General features: G+C 40.2%; 1 protein-coding gene and 1 pseudogene across 2 annotated transcripts; both read right to left on the bottom strand.

Annotated features, from left to right (window-relative positions):
• Positions 1-4,371: 4,371 nt before the first annotated feature.
• Positions 4,372-9,744, bottom strand: LOC127467163 (stromelysin-1-like; annotated as a pseudogene).
• Positions 9,745-14,867: 5,123 nt separating this feature from the next.
• Positions 14,868-21,295, bottom strand: LOC127467653 (stromelysin-1-like). Of its 2 annotated transcripts, XM_051779842.1 has the most exons (10): positions 21,151-21,295; positions 20,767-21,011; positions 20,166-20,314; positions 19,932-20,063; positions 18,917-19,078; positions 18,295-18,514; positions 17,024-17,157; positions 16,296-16,455; positions 15,345-15,448; positions 14,868-15,148 (listed from the first exon to the last, which is right to left on the bottom strand). In XM_051779842.1, exons 1-10 carry the CDS (start codon positions 21,253-21,255, stop codon positions 15,039-15,041), a joined length of 1,521 nt encoding a protein of 506 aa, XP_051635802.1. In that variant the 5' UTR covers positions 21,256-21,295; the 3' UTR covers positions 14,868-15,038. The 2 variants fall into 2 exon arrangements, with proteins under 2 accessions (XP_051635802.1, XP_051635801.1); XM_051779841.1 differs by having other exon boundaries at positions 19,932-20,314.
• Between the last annotated feature and the right edge of the window lie 3,632 nt (positions 21,296-24,927).

Here is a 24,927-nt window from a genome sequence, read left to right as displayed (position 1 = left end):
CATTTACTTTGTACCTCACTTAGCTAGGGCTTGGATTTGACTCTTGGAGCTATTTCTCTTTTCCCTAGCTAACTTTGATAACATTTTAAAATGTTCAAATGACTTCCACCCACACCCCTGACTGAATAATGAAAAAATAAATTCACAGTGTGACTCACAGTGGGGTTTCCCTAAATCAGGTTTCTCACTACAGAATTACTGTAGAAAAGGGAACTTCGACTGGTAGTTCTGTAATTTTACTGTTGCAAAAATGAAAAGTAGTACTTCATAATTCTAAGAATGTTTAATGTTTGTCACAGTGTTTCTCATTAGCAGGTGGCACTACAAAGTAGTCATAATGCCTGTAGGAAGTACTTTTACGCCCATTCTGTGCTCTTATGTATATCTGAATCTCTTCATGTGTTTCCAATGTATTTTGAAGCAACAAAATGAAAATATTTCTGCAAATGAGACAAGTTATTTTCCTTGAAGGATATAACTTTTAATAGGAAAACTGAAGTGTCAAAGATATAAATCCTGTCCCTGTGCTGCAATATTCAGCTGTTTGCCAGATGTTTGCATGAAGTTAGAAAGTTCATTAGGAATTTTACCTTAAACAATACTTAGGGCCAAGCACATTTTAACACTGAGATGAAAAAGCCAAAGGCAACCCTTCAAGTCAGTTATCTCAGAGTTTGCACAAGTTCATGGCTTATCGTCACACAGTGTTAAACATTTCCTTTATAGAATTGCTGTTGGTACTGTTCCAAGTGAATGATCAGCCACTCAGTTTACAAACCAGGGTGCTGTGCTGGGCATTGTTAGGAGCACAGTGCTATAGCTCAAACCTTTCAGAAGTCCAAAGGCCATCGCAATAGGGCTCAGGATGTCAAGTGCTGAATCACTTCTGATTATCCTATTGTAGAAAAGCAATTTAACATGACCAGTCACAGACTGGGGCAGTGCTTGAGTTACACCTCAGTGATTTGCATAGTCTCAGACATGAGCTGGAAGACATTATCCCATTTAAAATAACATGATCTTATGCAGTTATCCACAATGGCAGTGCTTTGGAAGGCACAGATACAGTAGAAGTGGATCAGCAGTAGGAACAAATGAAGAAAACTACTCAAATCCAGGACAGTTAGAAACTTCCTTAACAAACTAAAAAATATCTATAAAGTGTGAGCCAAACTGTTCATATATCTTTTTGACTTTCACTGTTATAGCTGAGACCATGGACTGATTAACTCTTGCAGTTGTGAGACCACTCAAAAAGCCACATCAGAAATAAGAAGGAAACACAGAATTGGGAAACAAGGACAGTATGAAGAGACTAATAAGGAAGAAATAAACAGCACGGAAACATTTCCTAATAAATTCAATAGAAATATGCAAGTTACAAGACTTGAATCTGCTTCCCTGATGTTGGCAATATCATACACTGATCAGAGCCACTCATTTCCTTTTCTGGAGGTGCTGCAATAAAAACTAATAATTTTGACCCTAGTTCTACTTGGCCAGCAAAGCCTTGTTTGTCACCTCCGCAGCAGGTGTGGCAGTAGTATTTGTCTGGCAAGGCTGACAATGCCATATTACATTTTTGACCTTGATAGAATTCATATAAAAATTTCTCAGTGGCTAGATCCACAATGGAGTGCCCCATTCGAGCAGTCCTGCTACCAGGGGTTTTAAAAATGTGTCAGAAAAAAGGTTCCATTAAGTGTACTGAAATAACCCATAGCATTTATACAGTACAATTGTGTGTTTAAATACAATACAATTGCCTTATCCTGACAGGGCCAGAGGCAATGGGCACAAACTGAAACACAGGAGGTTCCTTCTGAACATTAGGAAACACTTTATTTTTACTGTGAGAGTGACAGAACACTGGTACAGGTTGCCTGATGAGGTGTGAAAAAACTGTATCTCCAAAAGCCACCTAGAGTCTCAGTAGCCCACTCTAGGTGGCCTTGCTTAAGTAGCGGGGTTGAACCATATGACCTTCAGAGGTCCAACCAACCTTAGTCAGTTGATGATTCTGTGATTCATGGAGAAGAAGAATCAAATAGAACTGTTTTTTCTCAGTTTTTCCCCTTTTATTTCGGGAAGTTGTCTAATGAGGGGGAGAGATTGGGTACCAGGAAAGATCTTTTTATATGCATAAAAGAAAGAGTACCTTCTCTAAGACCTTAGATCTTGGTAACTACCATCTGAATACTTGTGGGCACCTGTAGAGCACTACCAAGTGATGTCTGACTTCAGCACCAGGGAGATTATTGTCTACAGTATTGAACTGGCAGCTGCTTCATATCTATTTCCCAGGTCAAGAGAGCCATGAGGCTCAGAGACCATCATAGACAAAAAACATGGGGTGCTTGGACAAATATGAAAAGGTTGCCCCATCCCATTCCTCCCCTCCAGCTGATGAGGACTTCTGTCCACTGTTGAAACATCAACATGGAAATAGAAACAGTGTGGAGGCCCTCAGCAGCTTGTCTTAGGCACACAGTCCTCACAGTAGAGTAGCTGCCCCCGCATCTCCTGTGTCCTAGTAATGTATGTGTCCTTGTAGCTTGCAGCCATGCTCCAACTGCTAATATTCAGATTTCTTAACTTCCTCAGCAGCCAGTCTGGCTTGAAGCTCATCCAAGAATGTACAGAAAGAGCTCATGCACACATAAGATATGATTTACTGGGAAGACAGGACCATATGTGCAGGGAGGGCCAAAGAAGCACACTGACTGCAGCCTTTTTGCATGCAATCAATTATTTTCATCCACTTATCCCTCTATTTTTCCAAACCTGTTCCTCCCCAATCTACCTTGATACTTCCATTTCCCTGCCTTTGGTCTTTCCCCTAATCAACTCACAATAAATTTGGAACATTTCCACAGTCCCCTTCAAATATGACATAATAAGTTTTATAAAATCCCTAAATGCTTTTACCCTAGATATTGATCCCTATCCCCCCAGCAGTGACCCCTCCATCTGTGCGGTGAGAGGGACCCTCTCCCATTGACACATGATGATGGGTGTCCCCCAGGCAATGGGGGCTCCCCAGGGAAAACTGAAGAGGAGCAGAGACAGATCAGGGATGACTGGGTCTTTCCTACATACCAGTGTGTCCCTCTGCTCCTGTGTCTGTGGAGCAGACAAAATCACAGAATGGGTAAGGGACCACAGTAGGGTCATCTGGCCCAACCTTCCTGCTCAAACATGGTTGTCCAACACATTGCACGGGAAATCACATATACCAATAAATACCTTAGGGTATAATTCATCACATTTAAATTTAGCCTTCTATAATCAGGTGTCCAACCCTGCCTCTTCAGTCAGTAAAAAAAAGGAGCACTTCTGCCTCTAAACATGAACTTCAGGCTGGGAGGGATTGCTCTCTGGAGCTCCCGTATATCTCACTCCAGTTATGAGCTGTAAGGGTCTAATAAAGCTACCACGATCTCAAATAGAGAGGCAAAAAGTTGGAATGATTTACTGAACATGTGAACACTATTTAAGGGTCTGGGGGGCTTCCATGCTAATGAGGAGGCATGGTTATTCCAAACAGAGGATTCCACAGGAATTATTAACATTTCCAGTAACAGGGGTGACATAAGGGGAAAAATGGACTTACATTTCTCAGATCCAGTATTTACATTTTGGGGGAAAAGGATTTGATATTTCCAGTAAGCAAGATTATACTGGGGAAGGGTGGTCAGCTTTTCCCAAAATAAGGATTTACACAGGGAGGGAGAAAACAATGAGATAACCGATAGCATCATGCAAAGTCTTTCTACATTCTGCTGGGGGAGATCAGGACAATCCACATGAAATGAATGTCAATGGATCTTGTCTGGTTTTTTAGATGGTGTTTTTTTCCCAGCCCCCATGGCCCAAGATTTCCTGTTTAATCCTAGCAGTTCCTTTTCTGTTGGTATTCGCATTTCAGACTGGAACAATGACCAGTAGCTTTGATTAGTCTGCTTGTTTAACTTTGCAATATTTAAAACTGGTTGAAAGTAATCCTAGCTTTAGGAACAGAAATGCTCTTCCTCATGGACTCCTGGAACCGTGGTAGGGCTCTGTGTAGGGTGATGTACAACATGACAAGTGAAAAGAAGATGGTGGAAATAATAAGCCATAATTTTGTATCAAAAGTAAAAACTGCATTGTTGTTTGGTAAGCTAGCCAGCTTGATGTTAACTACATACATGTATACTCATCAGTGTGTTAAATACTGTTCTGTTATTTACAGAAACACAGATCATGCAGGGTCTGAAGTCTACTGACTAATGCTAAAGTACCTGTGCATTTCATATATTTATAAAAGAAAAAGTGTTTCTAGAGCAATAACATTACGTTCTTTCCAACATCATTACAGATTTCGTTTCCTTAACATGGAAACCAGAAGTCTGTCTTTAGGAAGTGTGTAACTCTCTTCTTATCAATGTCAAACTCAAATAGCTTTCTTCCACAGAAGAAAGAAAGGAAGTCTATAAAAAAACCAGACAGCAATCAAACCAGGTGAATTATGATACTGCAGATGTAAAGATTAGTACAACTCAACAACATTCAGAAAGAGCTCAAAGTAACCTTTGGATACAATTATGCTGCCAAGAGGATCTACTCCCACGTGTAACCTCTGCAAACCATTGTACAGCAGCATGGGAACACCTTCCATGGCAAACCAACTGCATAATGTGCTGAGTCCCACAGGATGACAATACAAAAAGTGTATCTTGAGTGTTTCTTCAGTTTAAAACATCTGCTGGTACACATCAGCTGTGTTGAAACCCCCCAGAAGAGTGCATTTCTAGCCAGCTGTGTGCCAGATACCATGCAGGGAAGGAGATATCCAGCCGGGGGCAGCCACATCCACACTACCCTCTGGGAGTGAGGTCTACAGCTAAGGACCCTCAGCACCACATGTGAGACTTGTTTTGGAGGAAGATGTTATCAATTGCATGATTTGCTATGAAACAATTAGCATGTATGGGTTTTGATAAGGAACATATGAGGAGCAAGGAGATAACTGGGAAGCTGTGACATTTGGCAGTGTGGGTGTATCCTTGAGTCTAGATCAGCATCTCCCTGTCTAAGCACTATTCACCCTCATGCAGGAGAAGTTAGTACCAACTGGGACTCAAAGCAGTCCCATTTTATGGTAGAGGGCCAGGCTGTGGTAGCTTTGCTCACAGCAGGTGAACCTTATGTTGTTGAGACATCACTGTCTTGGGTAGTGCTCTTCATGGTGTGATGTGCACGTCAACATAAATACAGATATATCTGTCCCTTAGAGACCGCCTTCCCAGATCTGAAGTTGTCAAAGGGGTAAAGTGAAGCACGGGAGCGTTATGTGACTGTTTCAGGGTTTTACTGGTCATCTTGAGGGCTCTGAACATCATTTAGAAGTGTCTTTCTCTGCCCAGGCTCTCTCAACCCTATGATTGAGCACTTCATACAGATTTTATTAAGAACAGTTACTCACTTTCATGTTGAAAAACAGTATCAATCTTCCCATTAATTTCTGGAAAGGCATCTCTTACGAGTAATGACTTTCTATCCATAGACTGACCTCTTTTATCATAACTGAGAAAAATTATAAACAACCTGGAGTCAATGAAAACTGCAAACAACTCATGATTAAATAATCTCACCTAATTACCTTCTACCTATCAACAGGTAACTGCATTCATTAAAGATTTTCAGTATCATTTAGGTAGCATCGAGAGAGACAAAATTTGCTATAAATAATTATTACTCTAGTAGCTGCACTGGAAGAATTGCTTCTTTTTACTGCACCTCAAGATACATCTAAGAATACTTAATACTGGAACCATTGTCGTAAATCTGCTTAATACTTAATACTTTTTTCTGAGGGACCATGCCTAAAGGAGATAATATATTATAAAAAGATTGCTTTCATGTCATGACTCTGTAAGAAATGTTTATCAGGAAAAAATCTGTGGTTTTTTTCTGAAGTTATAAGTTATTTTAAGTCATTTTACATAAGTACAGCAAATTATTACATCTTTAGTAAAGTCTATTTGATCTACTAATGGTGGAATAAGAAGACTTCTGAAAACCTTCTTCTGATAATTTTGTCCAGCAAGAGATTTAATGATCAAACATCTCATCTGAAATCATCCAAGCTACCAGAATTTGACTTAAAATGTGGAAGTCTGATTTTCTGCTTAAACTGCAAATATGTGTCTGAATAGTTACTTCAGGGTGATGTCTGTAAGCACAATGCCTTGGGCATTGTGGTGACAGGCAGAAGAGAAGTTTTGTTCTTCATCTACAAAAGTTAAGGTTAATCACTGCTTTCATTACAGGAGCACCTCCTTTGGCTGTTAGAAATCTATGTCCTGTAAGAAAAACCTGAGCAGTAGGGACTGAATTGGAAAGAGAAAACAATAACCATGCACAGCAGATAATTATTTGCAGTACATAGCATTTATCAGCAACTTTATGAAACTATCTGTTAGTAACTGGAAAAGGGTGAGATTCTCCTTCTCACTCCACAGAAACATTTTTATATAGATGGTGAGGTTCTGACTGATTTCCTGAGATGACTTATGGAGTTGTAGAATAGCTTTTTTTCCCCAAGGCAGATAAATGAAAATAAATAAATAAGTAAAATATTCAATAGTTATATCGGTTAACAGGAAAGCTAAAAGCACAGTTTCACCTCCATTTCAAATATTTTTTTCATAGTCAGTTGTGACACTGAAAGAGATTACCAAAAGTGTATGACTAACGCATCCTAAATCATGGCAGGATATTGATCATGGGATTATGTTTGCTTCTGTTTAGGAAAGTAGCACAGGAAATATTAACTCCAAAATTTGTCCACTATGAAGTAATATGTTTTCCCCTCATTTTCATTATAAAAAGCAGCATCAATTTTGGTAAGATCCTTTGAAAAGCCCATGGTGTAGAGTTTTTTGGGGTATCTCCTTTCACAACCAAGAATTCATTCCCTATGAAGAAAAGTTGATGACAACATACTATCAGAATCTTCTTCTAGGAATGACATAATCCCTTCAATGAAAGCTAATCTTTTAATGGAAAAATACAGAGATAAAATAACGGTTACTTGAAAACATTCTACATATTAGTTCTAGAGTCCAAAAAAGCGCAATATTTCTCCTCATCACTTTTTGTGAAAACTGAAATTTCAGTCTTCTTTCATATTTATATGGGTTTCCCACAAGTTTGGAAGAAGCACGTGGTATCATTTTTAAATTCAATAGATAATTTCCCAGAAAGAAATAAGTCATTACATTTATTTTGTCAGGGAAACTTTTCTGTATGGATATTAAAAAATAAGATACATTTTCTTTATCTTAGATAATATTTTGGTTATCTCTGTGATTGAAACACACCGATTTTTAGACTAAATTCAAGCTTGTTGGATCCTACAGAAAGAGTTTAAGTAGTTTTTAAGCCAGACAAACTCTCAAGGCTAATTGGAAGACAACATGGGAAAATAAAAAGACAACATTTTACCTTTAAAAATGATGGTTTCATCTTCTTCAGAAATTTCATATGCATCATCAACACCAGGTGGCAGCCATGGCCAAAACAAAGATATTAAATTAAAATCAGCTGTTCTGACTGCAGGATGTTTGCCCCAAATTTGTCTTACATAAATATAGAACAGGTTTTAAATAAAATTAGGTGTTCACACACACTAATGCATGAAACCACATCATGGCAATCAGGGTAGGATTTATCTAACTAAACCCAACCATGTACCCTGAGCAGTCACATTAAGCTCCCCTAATCTTAATGTAAAGAAAGTTAATTCCATGGTGGGATTGCTCTCATCTTGATCCAGACATCTAAAATAGGTCAGAGGAACTGTTTGGTCAGAACATTTGTTTTCCCTTATGCAGAAAGGGAGCTTAGAGAGACCTGGAATCACATGGCTGGTATGGGGTAAGACTTTGGGAATGAAGCCCACTCTGGGATTACCAGCACCAGTTTAGAGAAACAGTCAGTGTGTGTGAGGCTCTTCTGCAAAGTAACACTTTACTGGCCTTGTGGACTCCAAACTCTGAGGTCAGAACTTGCTTCAGTGTTGATTTTTAGGGATGGTCTGAAGCAGGGGAAGCACAGCCCTATCTCATGAAAAGAAGGGGAATCATCTCCTTTACCCTTCTACTTCAGACCTTGGGATGTCATGCCCTGGAAAGGGACACTTTGTCTGAGTTTAGCACTGAATCTATCATCCTTTTCTTTTATTATTTTACAAAATCGCCACTACAGAGGTTCTTCAGGTAGGTATTGTGTCAAGACTGCTAAAACCTCAGCTCTCTCAAAGCAAGGACAGCAATGAAGGTGTCAAGTTTCCCAGAGCTGGAATTGTGTTTTGCCAAAGCTGAACTCTCCCAGATGCCAAACACTTGGGACTTGCTTACAGACTAAAGTGAAAACAGTCTGTTTGCAGAGGAGCCATCTTTCTCCAACCTTTTCACAGCATGTCCTGTTCCACAGGTCATCTTCCTCCTTATCCTTTTCTCTCTTCGTTTTTCCAGCAGCCTCTTTGTGTTTGCTTTCCATCTCTTCTCCTGATTCCCCGTCTTGCCTTCCTGTCTAGAATGGCTGATATTCTGGCTAAAGTTATTTTCCCATGCTGTGGGGCATAATTTAAAAAATGATACCTAACTATTTTACTACTAGAAGCTGACTTGCTTGTCTTTAAAAAACATTATTTCTCCATGGAAAGTGGTGACAGCATAAAAAGTTAAATTGGGGCCACAGGTGTTTGGCAGTGCAGGATCTTTTGGCTCAGTTGTGTCTTTTATCTCAGTAGATTCCCTTTGATCATCGTATGTGTTAGAAGATGGTCCTAAAAGAAGCAGTTTATGGAAGAAATTATAGAGAGAACTCACTGAGGTATACCCAGTACACAAAAATGTCACTGTAAGGTATTCCAAAGTCTTTGAAATTATAATTGCTAGTTAGTCAATAACTGTGAGTTACCATAGAGGTACCGAATGCCAGTAATATCATCCTAATGAAGAGGGAGTACTGAAGGGTCAAATTTCCTGCAAACTAGATGCATCAAAGCATTGAGGTCTTTGGAGTGGAAGAGTCCCAGTGAATGGCCAAACTCATGGGCGGCAACATAAAACAGGTTCGTACCTGAAAACAACAAACAAAACATATAATAGGAGAGCTGCGTGTTTTCATTTCTTCTGAATAACATTGAAGGGCATAAGGTAGTTCAGAAGCTTTCAGAACTGCTTGCCTAAGCAAGTGAATCTCTCACGGGAAATTCAGTTAGAGATAAAATTCTGGTCAGAAAGAAAAATAATGAAATCATTATAGCAGAGTACAAAGAAATAGCCTGTAGATCCTGTAAAGTCAGCGTGGGAGAAGGACCCTAGGCTTTGTGCAAGTGATATAACTGTTGACAAGAAGCAAGCAGTTTGGAGGAGTGGAGAGAAGGGGGCTCCCTCCCAAATAATTCTCCATCCAGTGCAGCCCTTAACCAGAGGGCTTTTTATAGCTATGGAAACCCCAGAACAATGCTCCCCCAAATCAGTAGCAATTTAAGCACTTCATAAGGAAGAGAAGAGACAGACACTGCACCCTTGATTTCATATGCAACTTGCTTCAAGAAGGCCTTGGAGAACTTAATTTCTTACTCTCTGTACTTTTTGTCCAGGTTTTATCCTCATCAAAGTGAACATCTCCACCAATGTCCTTGCTGGGTGTATAGGCATGAGCAAGGGATCATCCTGGGCCATCAGAAAGTTATTGTGATCTGTGAGCCAAGATGTTTTTGTCCTACTTTTATTCAACAGTTTTTCCACTGTTCTCAGAGAATTGCACAATGACTTTGTATTTCACAGTCTCCTTTTATACTTACTATAAGGTTTTATAAAGTGTGGGAACAAGCTGAGCCAGCCTACACCTGCATTCAGTTAACTAGAACCAAAAAAGAGGGTCGACCTGACTGAGCACTGTGGTCTCAAAGTGGAAAACTGCTTAATGGTCTGCGTGATAGCATGTATGGTTTATACTATGATTGAAAACAATCACAGAATGGTAATGTGTGAACGTGTGAAATCAAAACATCAGGTCAGCAAAATCCTGGGAATTCTAGTTAACTGAATGTCAACACCACGTGCTGCTTACCTGAGGAGGTTAACAAAAGGGGAGCACAGAGAGAGAGCTGTGGAGAATCCCAAAAATGGAGTAGTGTGTGTTTGCAGTCCATTCCTTCATTGTTGATAATAAAGCACTGAAGTTTTCTTAATCAAACTGTCTATTGGCTGTCCTAGTCAGAGAAGAGATTGTTCTCTATGTCTGTCACTGGTGGTGAGAAATGCTGATATTCAACAACAGGTCCACTCTAGCATTGGGTCCACTTTTCCACACCCAGTCAAGTCACACCCTCCATGAACTGCCACAAATGAGGACAAAGCAGTGGTGATGGTGGAGTCCCTGGGAATCCTGAAAAGAGATGCTTACTGCCATTGAAGACAGTCCTATGTATCTGAGATTTATTTGTAGGGCTGACACAGGATTTAGGGTACCCCCACAGCACTGTAGGGAAGGTGGGACATTGCATGTGCAGAGAGATAAACCCCCTTCCACAGAGCTGTGAAAGGAGAGGTTATAGTACACTTGAGGTATTTGCTAAAATTATTTCCTCCTGAAGAGCACTGTGTTGGTACCAGAAGGATCCCCAGAGCACAGGGTGCCTGTGGCTGTTTGCAGACAGGACATCAGGGACTGTAGGTCTGGGCAGCTGAAACAAGAGCAGCCCCTGGCAAGGCCGATGGGACTCTGCAGGGGTTAGCTGGTCACTGGGGATGGAACTCGTACCCTAAGAGCAGATAGCTAGCTGAAGCATTCCCCTTAGGGCAGAGACCCTCTCCCTAGCCCTGGAAGGAGGTGGACAGGCTCAGGAAAGGGCCCAAAAATGGGGCAGCTGAGCCGAGGGGAAGCAATCCCCTGCGGGAGGTTTGATGACTCCCCTCACATAGTTATGTGAGGTGTCTCTGAGTGGGTGAGAGGAATCTAAATATTGGGTGTAGAGTTCTCCTGTGCAGCTTACACACCCACAATACCTCTTTGCAGAAATAGCTTCTGGGACTTACAGCCCTGCTATAGACTTCCAACATTTTTTCTCTTCCCATATTATCTCCATATATACTAGAAGAAAGAAGAAGCTTTTCAGCTGGCAGTACTTGATAAATTTTCCTCACTTATCTTTTTCACTAATGAGAGGGCCTTCAGAAGCCATCAAAACCATATAGGAAGCTGCTGACGAAATGTATACGGTTTTCTGATTATCGACCTTCTCAAACACATACTTTTGCTACTCTGTCAACCTCTTTCTCATTTTACTTGATACTATTCACCATTGTCCTCAAGAGATCAACAACCTAGAATATGCTTTGTGGAGAAAACTATATAACCACAGAGATCTTTGATGTTGTCCTTTGAGGTGGCTTTATTAATAACTACTACAATATATAATGACAATCTATTGGCTTGGGTTAAAGAAATCAGTGTGAAAATTGTTATGTTCTCCTCTTTTCAACCTGTAAAAGTGCCCTGGTGAGCTTCTAAGATTGCCCTTTTCTCCCCCTCTTCTGGTGTCAATCTTTTTCCTTGGATGTATTCCCATAGCCCCAGCCCCTCTTGGCTGTACCCAAGAAAGACATGTAACACTGGTAAGAAGTGTTAGAAGTTGCTCATTTTTTGGCAAGGTTATTGCTAGTGTACAGTTTATATATTTTAGAACTAATGCATACTGTAGTATAGAGAAAAGCAAAAGAACATCTCATAGAGCCTCAATAGGACATAATTAAGTTGAATTGTTCTGCAAAGTCAAAAGCTTAACTATGTAGAGCTTGAAACTGCCCCACTCTGCTGCCTTATGTACCCTCAGTGTCCTGACCAGGCTGGACTCTTGTAATCCCCAGTCAAACCCTGGGAGAGCAGTTCTGTGCACAGGAAGCTTCTGAACTGCAAATCTTTGCTGCCATGAGCATTGCTTAACTCAGTGCCTTTGGCACCTCATTCCTGGTGATGGTGCAAACTCTCAGGCCTGGCAGCACAAACCTAACCTCAGAAATACGTATTGCTGACAAAGATGAGTGTGTGACCTACTTCTGGCTTTTATATAACAGTCTTCAGCATGGTAATGCTGATTCACTGATGGGGCCCCCCTAGTTCCAGTCAGCTTGTACACAGGTCACTATTGCTCTTTGTTGATGAAGTCATTAAGGCATTTTTGCCTAAGATTTCATGTGCAAGAGATTGGGTCTGGGACAACAGTTGTGCTGTCAATAATTTCAGACGTAACAGGTTATTTTGCGTGCCTCTTTTTTTTTGTGTGCCTGGCCTCAGGCTTCAGGGAAAGTTCATATTCACAGAGGATAAGTACTTGAAATTACATTTATGGACAAATTTCCCCTTCTGGTACCCAAGAGGCCTTTAATTCTAGCAATCATTTATGAGTTATAAGAAAATCATGATTATAAGAAATCTCTTGCCCACTAAGTGTAGCCAAGCAACTCCAGCATTCCTGTTTCCAACCTCATTTGAATTATGTTTTTCATTTGCCAGGAATTTCATTGCTTTTCCCAAACCAAAAGTAACGTTCTTTCATTTCAAAGTTTAAGACATTAAGAAAACAGAAATACAGATGGAAATTCCATGGTTAGCATTTGTCACCAGTCCTCTTGTCCTGGTGAAATCCATGCCATATTGTCTTCTATTTATCCTCCAGGCTACACTTTCTAGATTTTCCTTCGCATCCAAGTAAATATCACTCATTTTTCTGATACTGGGAGTTTAACCTAATTAATACCCAGAGGTCGAAAGAGTATTTTAATTTTGCTGTTTACTTGAGGTCATAACTAAAAAAACTATACCAACCATATATAAAAAAATGTGTTAATATAATGTGAGTCATTGTAAACATCAACAGTATTCTGCTTCACCATTGCTGAGATGCTCTTTTTTGTTCTTCCTTAACCACTTTGGAGTCTCAGTCAACAACCAGATCCTAAAGGCCTGATTTCTGAAGGTAGCCCTCACATATAAGAAGGCATCTATGTAGGATATCAAAGCATGTAGGCATTTTTAAAAACAAAGGGGATTAATCCCATTATTTATGTACAAACAGTACTCACAAGCACCCTGCCTAACCCTGGAGTCATCTAAAGTCCTTGAACTGAAGTTTCTTCAGGATATGCTGTGTACACAGCACAAGCTATTGAGAAAGACACTGGGAGATGTTGGGGCAACACAGTTTTCCTGTGTCTCTGCCCTGCCTGGACTGCTGCCAGGTAAACTCACTCACTTGTCAGTCCATGACTTCACAGTGATGCACCACTGCCCTTGTGGCAATGCTGAACTGTTCAGTGCCTACTTGACTTTTAAGCCACTTCTAACCTATGTTCATTTTATACCTTGCTTTTAGAGGTGCTCAGAGTGAATCTAGCATGCATGAGGAGGAGAACACGGCAGAGAAGAGATATTCCAAGATTATAGAATCATAGAATAATTTGTGTTGAAAAGAACTTTAAAGATCATCTAGCTCCAAACCCCCTGCATTTGGCTGGGACTCCTTCCATTAGGACAGGTTTCTCAAAGCCCAATTCAAAGGCATCTCTGCTGCCCTTCTTTGGTCTTGTCTGCTAGCACAGTGGGACAGTGGGTCTGTGGGTACACTGGGAGACACATGGCTTCCTCTGGACCGGATGGATGGTGCAACAGGTGTTAGTATGTGTTTTGACAAGATCTCTCAGGGATCTACGCTGTGCGGAAAACCAGGAGCAAATCCTGTGTGGAAAACCTGGAGCAAACCCCTAACCGGGTTTGAGCTGTGTTAACTGGAATACTGTCCTTAGCAGCCATTCCCATCCTCTCTACCTTTGCCAATGCTGCTAGAGAAAGAGGAATAGTGAGTCAACAGCATCAGTGTTGTGAGAGATGAGACTAAATCCCTTCAGATAGGATGGACTTCAGCCAAGCTTTCTTATATCCTGAAGGGTGTTTAAGGTCACTGAGCTATTGCCCTGTGAGGGGGACCCAAACAAGGTGCACAGAGGAAGCAGATGTGCTTTTCTCTGTGTCTCACCACTCATCCTCTGGAGGATTCATCTGTGGTAGTTACATAAAAATTCTGGGATTTTCTTATCATTTCAGCTTGTTTGCTCTGGGAGGTAGTTCTTGTTAGTGGTTTCTTATTCAGCATTGCAAGGTGGACTGCCAGCCCTGACTCCATTCCCAAGCCACACAGTCACAGCACAGCAGGGCTAATCCACTGACTCCCTGTGACCCTGTGATCAGTTCCCAACCTGCCTGCATGCTACCTCCACCCCCAAACTGGACACCTACCCTTCTCTCTCTTGGCTCATGTTCTGCTGTATGAATGACTCTGCTCACCAAATCCACCCACAGCACTGGGGCACTGGTCCTTTCAGCTCACTGCCATGCTCCCATCTACTAGCAGGCACCTGTCTCCATCCCTGCCCTGACCATTCTGTTCCTTTGCCATGGGGTCATGGCAGGTGAGTCCCAGGCTCCAGTCTCTCCCTTCACACGCTGTTGTGTAGGATCTCCTTTTATGCCTCCCCCACATTGTTCCTGAGTGTCTTTGTTTCCCTGTTCTGTCACCTAACTAATTTCTTATTGTCTGCCAGAACTGCCCTCCTACTTCTTCTTCATTTTAACTTTCCCTCCACAGACACTGAGCCCTACTAAAAACAGTCATGATGCTGTTCAGGCTTGCATATGGTTATAGCAGATGCCTTGTCTCCAGTGGACTGAACCAGAACACAAAGAACACTGCTATACTTGAGCAAAATACTTTATTACTCAAAAACAACTTGATTAATAAATAGCTGGAGAACAAAATAAATTAAAACTGTACATTAGGTTTTACATTTTACGGTTTTAAATTAGATTTGTCAAAGGCCATCATTTAAGACTCAGATGCACAGCAACAGCTGAATAACACTGTTTAGAACCAAGGAACATGTAAAACCATTTCTGGTACAAATACATCCCTGCACCACCACTTAATATTTCTGGCAATTAAACCAGCTGTTGCTCTTCATTGTACGAATGAGTTTCCTTTTCTTGATGTCGACCTGATACTGGTTTGATCCACGGAAAAAGTAGAAATATCCTAGAATTGGAAGGACAGAATATTGGAAAATTAATATTTCATTTTTGTATACCTACTGTTATACACTTAATATTTTCTTGAGTGATTAAAAAATCAAAACAAACATTTAATATATATGTTTGAAAGATACATATTTTTGGTTTTGGTTGGTGGTCTTTTGGGTTACTTCTTTTTAGTTACATTTTAATTTATTTACCATTTTTCTGAAAGGCAGCATCAATTGTGTGGCCAATCCCTCGGAAATCAGCTGCTATTTTTCTTGGATATCCCCTTTCCATTGATTGAGTATTTTCATTGAAACTAAATAAAGAAATTGCATGAAAACAGAAAATAAGCATGGCAGGTTCAATGTTAAAATCAGATGAAATTTTTACAAAATATGCCCACTCTCAGCTGAAAATCCAGTAACTGCAAGCATCTGTGATCTCATAGAACAGTCTATGTTAATCCTGTCTATGTGAATATTTACATCTTTAGTGGCCTATGTAAGGCTGTTTTCAGAATATCAGACTAAATGGTTTACTTTCATTCCCAGAGACTGACAGTAAGGCTGGATGGGACTTATACTGAGCAATAAACTTAAATAATTATTCAAACTTAATTTAATTTAACAGCACACAATCTATGAAGTGACCCCATAAGAGAAATGCAAACTTATTGTGTAATAATACTCTTTTAAAATAATATTGCAGATTAATTATTAAAGCTAAGATTACTACTTAGTTGAACAAAGAAATTTCTTAAGAAGTAAATATTTTAATGTCCTTCTACAGCCTTCTTAATTGATTTGTCATTTATAGATTTCATAGAGCACTTCTGCCCTTTAATAGCTACTGAATGAATACATGATATGACGACAAAGTCTTCTCACATTGTCTTTTTATACTAAGTTCATAGTCCTACCTAACGAATAAACAAAGCTCATTCACTTGTTAGTAACAGGCTGGTAAGGGTAAATGAAAGTTGTCTTTACCTCAGGTGCTACAGACTTTGTTCTATGAAAAGACCTGAGTGAAAAAAATGGAGTAATTGCCTCTGAGTTTCAGCTTTTACAGTCTGAGAAGGCTGACAACAAGAGTATACTAATGTAACTTGATTTTAAAAGCTATTTTGGTTATCTGCTGTATGGAAGAGGAAAGATCCTTACCTCCAGTACTTGTTGCCTACAAAGAAATTGGTTTTCTTGGTATTGTGATCATGAACAGCTGCATCAACTTTCCTGATGCTGGTGGGGAAGCCCAGGCTCTGAATGGGCTTGGGGAAGCCTGACTCTATACTGTAGCCACTGACAGCCCAGTACTGATCATCTACAGGAAAACAGAAAAAGTTATAGGGATTCATTGAGGAGCCTGATCTGCTTTTCATCAAAGTCCCAGAGCTTTCTGTGTAGTAAATGCCACCAAACAGCACAAATGTTCTACTGAAAAACATACCCTCTAGGGCACACATAAGTTTGAATACCTCACAGCTGTTTATAGACATTAGTTTATAGACATTTTATAGACATTAAGTTATATACTCAATAGTTAAAGGTCAACAAAGGTGTGTTTGGCACCTTTAAGAATGTATTTAAATAACTTAATGTAGCAATAAATTTTGTCTCAGTTATGATCTTCTCTCTCACTGACCAAAGAAGAGTAACATCCTATTGTATAGGAATGTTGTGAAGCAGAATTAGTTAATGGTAGTAACAGCATTTTCAAAATCAAAATGGATTTAAGTATTAAGAATAGCCCCTAATAGTACTAGTATTAGTATTAGAATTAGTATGAATATTAGTGTAATATTGCTTCCATTATTATTAAAAAACATTAGCAGTATTACTATAACTTCATTCATTCATAAAAAGGACTGAGGGAAATGTAAGAGAAATACCTTTAAAAAATAGCACTCGATCAGTCTTGTCAACCTCATAAGCAGCATCAAAGCCACCTATCAGCGATGGCCAGAAGGAGGAGATGGTGTCGTGCTCAATTTCTGAGAAATATGGACTTTTGCGCCAGACATAGCTGATAGAAATGAAAACAGCAGTGTTTAATTATCTGTACTTCACTAGTAGATCAGGAGCCCAGAAACACACTTTAAAGCCTACTGTCTGGGTTCTGAAGCCAGTGCTCCCTATGAGGCAGAGATATCACCCCTTTTGTGATTGCAGTGCTTCACACAGATATTTGCCCTTTACTATGTATTGCTCTGAGGTCACAGAATAGTGGAGGTCAGAAGCGACCTCTCAAGGTCATCTTATCCAATCTGTTGGCTCAAGCAGGTTCACCTAGAGCTGGTGGCCCTGTATACCTCTCCACTGGCATCCTGATGGCTTGTCCAGGACAACCTGTGGTATCTGTGGTAGGGTGACAATTGCAGCTTTCTCTTTGCCATGACTCATGCAGGCAGGCACAGTTGCATTCTTCATCTCAGTTTCATTAAAAATGTTAATTAAATATTCTTGAAGAACCTGTTAAAACCTAGTTTAAGGAAGAACTACTCCTTCCTCACCTTCCTTGAAAATTATTAAGATTTTTAAGCTACAATTCTTCATCATATGTTTTAAAAGGGAAATCACACCCTCATCATCAAAGGGAGCTTGTTCAATCAAAACACAACTACCAACACAAGAAGCAGGTGAACTCCTGTGTCTCACATTCCATTCTCGCTCTCCAGGGTAGATGTGTCCAGCCGACAACCTGCTACAGTGCTAGTGTTAGAGTGTGTCTCAAAAGTGGACACCTGTAACAGCAGGGATTCCCTATAGACATCACTGGGCAGTGGTCTAGTGCAGACTCCTAGGTCAGAGTGACACAGAAAGTGACATTTTCCACAGTTCCCTGGCCCACAACCTGGACGGTGTGATGAGGACAGTGCTGCATGTGAAGCAGCTACAGCATGAGAAGTTACACTGCAATTATTCAGCCTTGCACAATTCTAACAGACGTGGGTGATAATGTATGATGGCTTACTCACCCATCAGAAAACCATGTTACTCATCCAGCCCAGGTGGGCTAGTAAAATTTAGCAAATTTGCCTTAACACTTTCCTAAGAAAATATCTTCCTTTTAACCAATGGAAGATAAATGCCTTGAAATGAACTTTATGATTTGCCTTTGTGAATCTCACACAAAGGTGTTGCTAGAAATCAAAGCACTTACCTGCCTTTGAAGAACAGTGTTTCCCCACGGAGAGTGGTGATAGCATCAAAAGTCAGATGAGGGTCACAGTCCTCAGGTCTTGGTGGGGGTTTGGAGGGTGTTGTACGTGTTGGTTCTGGCCAGGGTGACATTTCAGTTGTTGCTTCTGCAGGTGTCAGTTCAGTCGGTTCTTGGGGGGGAAAAGCTTTTGTTGGAAGTACAGGAGATTCCCTGGGGGATCCTTTGTAAAACAGATAAGTGTAGAATTGGAAAGTGGATCAGAGTAGTTCATATTGCAGAGCTTCAGGATGTACCATATGAAGCCAAATGCATGGGCTACTCGGCATATGACCATCATTTTGTGGAAGATAAAGAGAGTTTAATACTGCAGACATGGGCTGCTCCTCTGGTATCACTGGAGAAAGACTTGGATCTTTTAACTAAATGGCATGAATACAGCCTATTTTGCAGATAAAAACTGTTAGCCACAAAAAACCCCAAGAGGTTTACCCAAAAATAGTAACAGGAAATTAAACCAGAGTATCCTTCTTCCAGTAGAAATTTCAGTACATTTTAGCTGTTGGGTAAAATTCATTATAAATTATTATTCATCATTCACTAAAAAAGGATTCTTCTTGCTTACCATAGAGGGCTTGAATGCCATCAATATCATCCTGATGAAGCTGGTAGTCCCTTGTATCCTTGGCCATATATATAGGATACATCAAAGCACCGAAGACATTGGAGTGACCAAGACCTAGTGAATGGCCCAACTCATGAGCAGCAACGAGAAATAAGTTGTATCCTAAAAAAAATTCAACACAAAGAATAAACATTTACTATTTATTTTTTTGCATGACAGTGGCATAGAGGTGCCATCCTCTCATGCATAGTACATTGTTTCTGGTCTTAAAAAAACAGCAAAATCTGCGTCCCAGTTAAGAGGCTCTCTGTCATCCTGGAGAAGAAATGAATTTTGAATTATGAAAACTCATTTCTCACTGGGAAACCAATCTGGGAATAGTTTTTGCCCCTGTTGTAGAAATTTTCTTGCCAACAAAGAAACAAATTTTCTTTAATGTTAATAATGACTAAAAACCAGGTGAGAATATTTTAGTCATCTAGACAGATTTCTGAGATTAATAAATGACATGGAATTTAACTGGTAACTACTTCAAAAAGACCAGTAAAATGTAACATAATCTCTGGACATTGCTGGAAACCAGAACACTTCACTGTTTCATTTAATAACTTTTACCAATAAACTCAAGATTTTTTTTCCTTTCCAGAAGTTAAAGATATGCATCACTTTAAATCAGGGGGAAAAAAAATGAACAAGAGGTTATATTACAACTTTTAAGGTCGTTACCTGAGGGTGAAAATTCCCTGTCTTACAATGTCATGATTACCCAATATTGCTATTCCATGCTAATATCATTTCCTTTACTAGAGCTGTAATTGCTGTCTGCATTAACTTCTGGAGACTGTCATGACTGCAGCCCAGATCAAAATATGCAGCTTTATTTTACTAAATTACACTGACATTTTACATGTCAGTAAACACTGAAACTACTGCCATGGTGTATATGACTTTACAGCATCTTCAAGACAGCTCTGTCTATTAAAGAACAGGCAACACAACATTTAAGGTTACCTACCACTATAGGTAGTAAATTTGGTCCAGTTTTCATCTTCATCAAAATGGGCATCTCCTCCTATCCCACTGCCAGGGGGATAAGCATGAGCCAGAGTTCCTCCTGGACCATCAAATGAATAGAAGTCACCATGAACTAAAAATAAGAGGAGGAAAAAAGTTATACTTTTCATCATCTTGGTAAGAAAAAGTGACAAATACCATCTTTCCCAGGCAACAGCAGCATCTTTCCCCTTACATCCAGCAGCAAAGGAGATCATTATATCTGCTTGACCACTGTAGACCCTGGTGAATCTCAAAGGGGTGACACTGCTCCAGAGCTGGAAGGCTTTTGCAATTGCTTCCTCTACATCAGCTTGCAGCATGTCTGGAGTGTAGTTCAAAATCCTGTGAAATAAGGACAAAGGAATTAAAAGCAACTAGATCACATGTACTGGGACACATGGTATTAAGGTCAAATATTTTAATCAATAATTATTATTATCTATGTGTCTTGAGTTGTTTATTTTCAAAATATTTGCCTACATAATAGACGAAGCTTTCACAGTTTTCTTTCATGTCTTTCAGAAACCCTAACATATACACCCTCAGTTGCATCCCTATCCACCAAGTATATTATTTTGTAGGCTGTTAACTAAGTAATGTAAACTACTTTGGTATACTTGTCACTATTTGGAAGCCTGAATAGTCCCCACATTCATGGCCCTTTCATCCTAAATGGAGCTTTTATATGGAGATATACAGGAATAAATAGTAAAGAACCTGTTGACATGGCTTCTACCTAGCATTTACAAAGCTTCCCAGTAGTGTAGAGAAAAACATGCTTTAATGTATGTTACCGATATGTCACATCTTCTTTCTTCCACTTAGGGCTGTATGGGAAGGTGCTGTATGAACGGACGTCAGGTATTCCACATCTAGGCTGCTTCATCATGTCCAGTGTCTTACGGTTCAGCTCCCCAGTCACCTCTAGCCCAAAGAATGACTGCATCTCTCGGATTTTGTCAGCCATGTGATTGAGGTTCTTTGCTTTAAAAAGAGAACTTTTCTCTTCTTTAAAATCATAGAAGCTTTCCAGATATTTCTGATAGGGAAGAAAAAAACAGTTTAGAACATAAAACTTTCTTTTCCAATGCATATAATAACATATTCTATATCACTAATACATCAGTATGTTCATTTTCTCAATAAATTATTTCTTAAGTTCTGCCTGTAGTCTTTACCTTAGCAAATTGCGTATCTTCTTCTTTCTTTTCTGGAACTGCTGGAAAAGCAGAAGAACATACAACATATAGCAACTCAAGGAAAAGAAGGATCTTTGTCTTCATTTTGGTCTCCCTGTCCTACTAGCCCTTGCTAGAAGACCTCAATCTCTTCTCCTTCTGCCTAAGGCTCCCCAGTGTTTCACTATTTATATCAGTGCTGTGCTTGCTAAAGTCAATAATGGCATGACTCAGCTTATAACATCCTCTGATTTCCCACAGAAACACAGAAAACAAATTTGGTTTTAGAAGCAAGCTAACACATGACGGTTTACCTTGCCCAAAATCCCCTGATTTCGCAATCATATTATTGGACAGTATGTTGGTGTGTTTTGTTTTTTTTTCATTCCTAAACTGGACTGGGTAAAAACCACTTTATTTTCCAGAGGTGCTAAAGGAATCTGGTTCTTTGTGAGGGACAACAATCTGTAATTCCTTGTAGTACATGAGATGGGACCTCCAGAAACTGTCCTTCAGTTTTCTCAGCGTGGCATCCATGCAGGACCTCAGCACTCTAGGGAAGAACCCCTTCCTTTAGCCCATCTTGTCCCTGATAATTTCAGTGACATAGCTGATTATACAAATTACTCATTTCTCTTTTTTTGAACCTGACATCCCAGCTTTATTATAGAACCGTCACCTGTGCTGCTACCTGGCCCATGTAATCATGGATTTATGGCCTCATCCCCTTGTTCCCCCACACCACAATGTAAAGGTCTCAGTAGAGCAGCACATATCAGGTAACCTGGTCTGCATGGCCTACATGCCAAGGGTGGTTTCACAGCTAAAGAAGAAATGGCAGAAATTGCCCTGGAGAGCTACAGGCACCTTTGGGATACAAGGGTCTTCAGCGGAACTTTTTAATAAATATCTCCAACCTCAGATGGAAAATGACGAAGATTTGAGCCATAGATTCCAAGTTACCCAATTTCCCAGAAGGCCTGATTTCAGTTCCTATGTCCTTTTCTGAACGTGGTGCATTGCACTTTAAGCAGGATTGCAGAACCACTGTCACTCGGTTCTCTCTTGTCTGAGACATCCATCCTTCAAAGCAGAATTCTCCCATGTTGACTTAATGGCCGCATGCAAGTTTAAAAGGAGAAACATGAGCTAAAAATAATCCACTTCTTTTTGAACATGAGAAAAAGAAGAAAAAGAAACCACTTTATAGTGAGAGCAAACATATTAGAGACTTCATAAAAACAAACCTAGCACCACAGTAGCTGAGCTCTGCAGTCTGCAAGGTGGCCTGGGGAAAGGCATGGCCTCCTTCCAAAGGAAACTGAAGTTGGACAGCCTGTCTGGGGTAAAGTCACACTACATGTGTGACCCAGGTCAGAGCCCAGGTCCCTGAACCCCTGAGCGAAATGGCACAGGTGTTTATGTCTAAGGCTGCAGAGGGATGAGAACAGCTGGCTGTTGCTGTAAAGGGGTCTTCCCATCCTGACCAGCACTCTTGATGTTTTCCTGTGCCCTTCTGGTATCAAGTGTGTCCTCAGTGAACTAATTCAGAGGGCTGAAGCTGTAGGAAACAGCCCAGAAAAATAACCCCAACCCCATCAAAGATAGTTTTCTACTGAATTTAGCAATTGCACTGGCTCCCCAAAGGGAGAGAAGAACCACTATGAATGAAGGGTGGTATATCATAGATGGAAACAGGGATGCAGGAAGGCAGCCAGGCGTGCTGGGATGCTAGGACCTCTCCTTTCAGCAGCAGCAAGGTTTATCTCTGCTGGTCATGGAAGAGCATCCCAAACTGCATTTGTAGAGCATGAGGTCTGCATTTCCATAAAGAAATCCAAACACAAAGCAGGACCATTTTAAATATTGTCTTTGTATCTCCACACCTGGCATCAGCAACTTCCATATGGCCTTTATCCTCTGCTTTTAGCTAAATGTTTTGTAAACTCGCTGTTTGCTGTGTCTAGGGGTGAAGCAGTCATAGCAGGACATGCAGCATAACCAGTCGGCAAATATTTTAGTCCTTTTTAGGAAGCCATTCTTTCTCACAGACTTTTGCATGGTTGCCAATAGGCATGTTACAGCTCCTTCATAGCTGTTGAGTTCTGCTTCCAGAGCCGGTTGCCTGCACGCTCAAGTTGACAGTTATGGAATGGCTGGTGAGGGCTGGAGCTTGAGGAAGAGCTATATCTTGCCCTGTGTGTTTGGTAGCAGGAGTGAGTAAAATTCACAGCTGAGCAGTCTGCATGGCTCTGAGATGTATTAGCAAGTGTGGTCTTTGTATAGGAATCCAAGAAGTGACTTGCCTTCTTATCTGACTTCAAAGACAGTGGATTGTAGTGTTCAAACTAATATGAGTATGCATTCCTGGGTGTAGGCATTGAAAGATGCTAAAAGAACTGTGTTGTGGCTTTGGTCAGAGGTTTAAGGTGCTTGAATATTACTTTGCCAGGGGACAGGGTGAAGATTTATTGGCAAAGACACAGCTTTAATTTAAATGGAGTGAGCTGAACTGAAGAAATGACCTCACATGGCACTCTTGCCTTACCTATAGGTCAACTGGCTCATGAATTCTGCTTTAGTGTTAGAAACACTTAATTCTGGACAAGGCTGAGCAGGTCATATGCCTGTTTCATACCATGGCCCCATAGATAACAAGATGTTGATATTCCCATTTGCCCTGAAGTCACTGGTGTCCTCCAGCTGGGTTGGAGACCATGCAGACATGCAGATGACAGTGGTGACCCTTGGCAGCTTATGCAGCACCAAAGCAGCCAGAATGAGTCCAGGAATACTGCTCATTTCTTCCATTAGCTCATCAGAGACTCAGACTCATACATCCCATATTACCAGCAGTTAATTGTGAGCTCAGAGACAAGAGTGGGTGCTTTCCCAGGAAGACCCTTGCAGTAGAACAGAGCATTTCACTGAAAGCCTGCCAACATCTAGGCTGATACTCCTCCACTGTTTTCCCTCTGACAGGGTAAACTGTATTATCCTGTGGGGTCTAGCCCAAGTGCCAGGATCTTTAGCAGATTTGTTAAAATTCTACCTGGGAATTTTTCCATTTCTCATTTTCATATGATTAAGATTCCATTTAGAAATGTCATTCCAGTTCTGTTTGGCACTTTTTACTTATGGAAAGAAGTGGAAGGATACTTAACATAGTCATGTAAACAATTGTCATTAACTGTTTAAACAATGGCAAATTAGGTCAAAGGAAGCTTGAATTAAATAAGCACACACACGCACACACTATGATTTCACCTCCTAAATTTTTAGAAGGATCTGTACATGTCTTCTTTCGCACCTTCTCTTCACCTATACTGTTTCTAAACTCTCTTTCTTTAACCTACCTGTGCCAAAGAAGCAGGACATGGTATAAAGGACTTGGACATATCCAGATATGGAAGAAGCTGCTGGTTTTTCTCACTTGAATTGAATTGGGAGATACGATTCATACAAAGGGATTCTGGGACTTGAGGAACAATAACTAAACAGAAAAAGACACAAGCCCTTTACATCATTGTATGAGATAGTCTTTGCTAAATAACAGCCAGATCATAGGAAATAAGTGGTTGAGGAAAATAGGCAAGGAGAAAATTTGTGACATGGAAAAAAGCAGGTCTGCTATTAAAAGTCTCAGGGAAACCAGAGAATATTTACTGAAAATGAAACACTTTCAGTCTAAATGAAACACTTTCAATCTCTCTCTGTAAGACAGTATTTTGAGAGTATTGAAATAGAGCCTGAAATAGGTATTGACTTGAATTCCCT

The sequence above is a fragment of the Manacus candei genome, unplaced genomic scaffold, assembly GCF_025592945.1.
Source record: "Manacus candei isolate 608988 ecotype Guabito, Panama unplaced genomic scaffold, ASM2559294v1 h1tg000014l, whole genome shotgun sequence".
NCBI classification, from domain to species: domain Eukaryota; kingdom Metazoa; phylum Chordata; class Aves; order Passeriformes; family Pipridae; genus Manacus; species Manacus candei.
Note: the sequence above shows the minus strand (reverse complement) of the source record. Positions and strands in the feature narration are given on the sequence as shown.

Coding starts and splice junctions, on each gene's coding strand:
- LOC127467653 (XM_051779841.1), bottom strand. CDS start 21,255: ATGAAGACAAAGATCCTTCTTTTCCTTGAGTTGCTATATGTTGTATGT. Junction 18,515..18,916: donor TGGCATTCAAGCCCTCTATG/GTAAGCAAGAAG, acceptor TGTTTTACAAAG/GATCCCCCAGGGAATCTCCT. Junction 15,449..16,295: donor GTAGGCAACAAGTACTGGAG/GTAAGGATCTTT, acceptor TTCTTTATTTAG/TTTCAATGAAAATACTCAAT.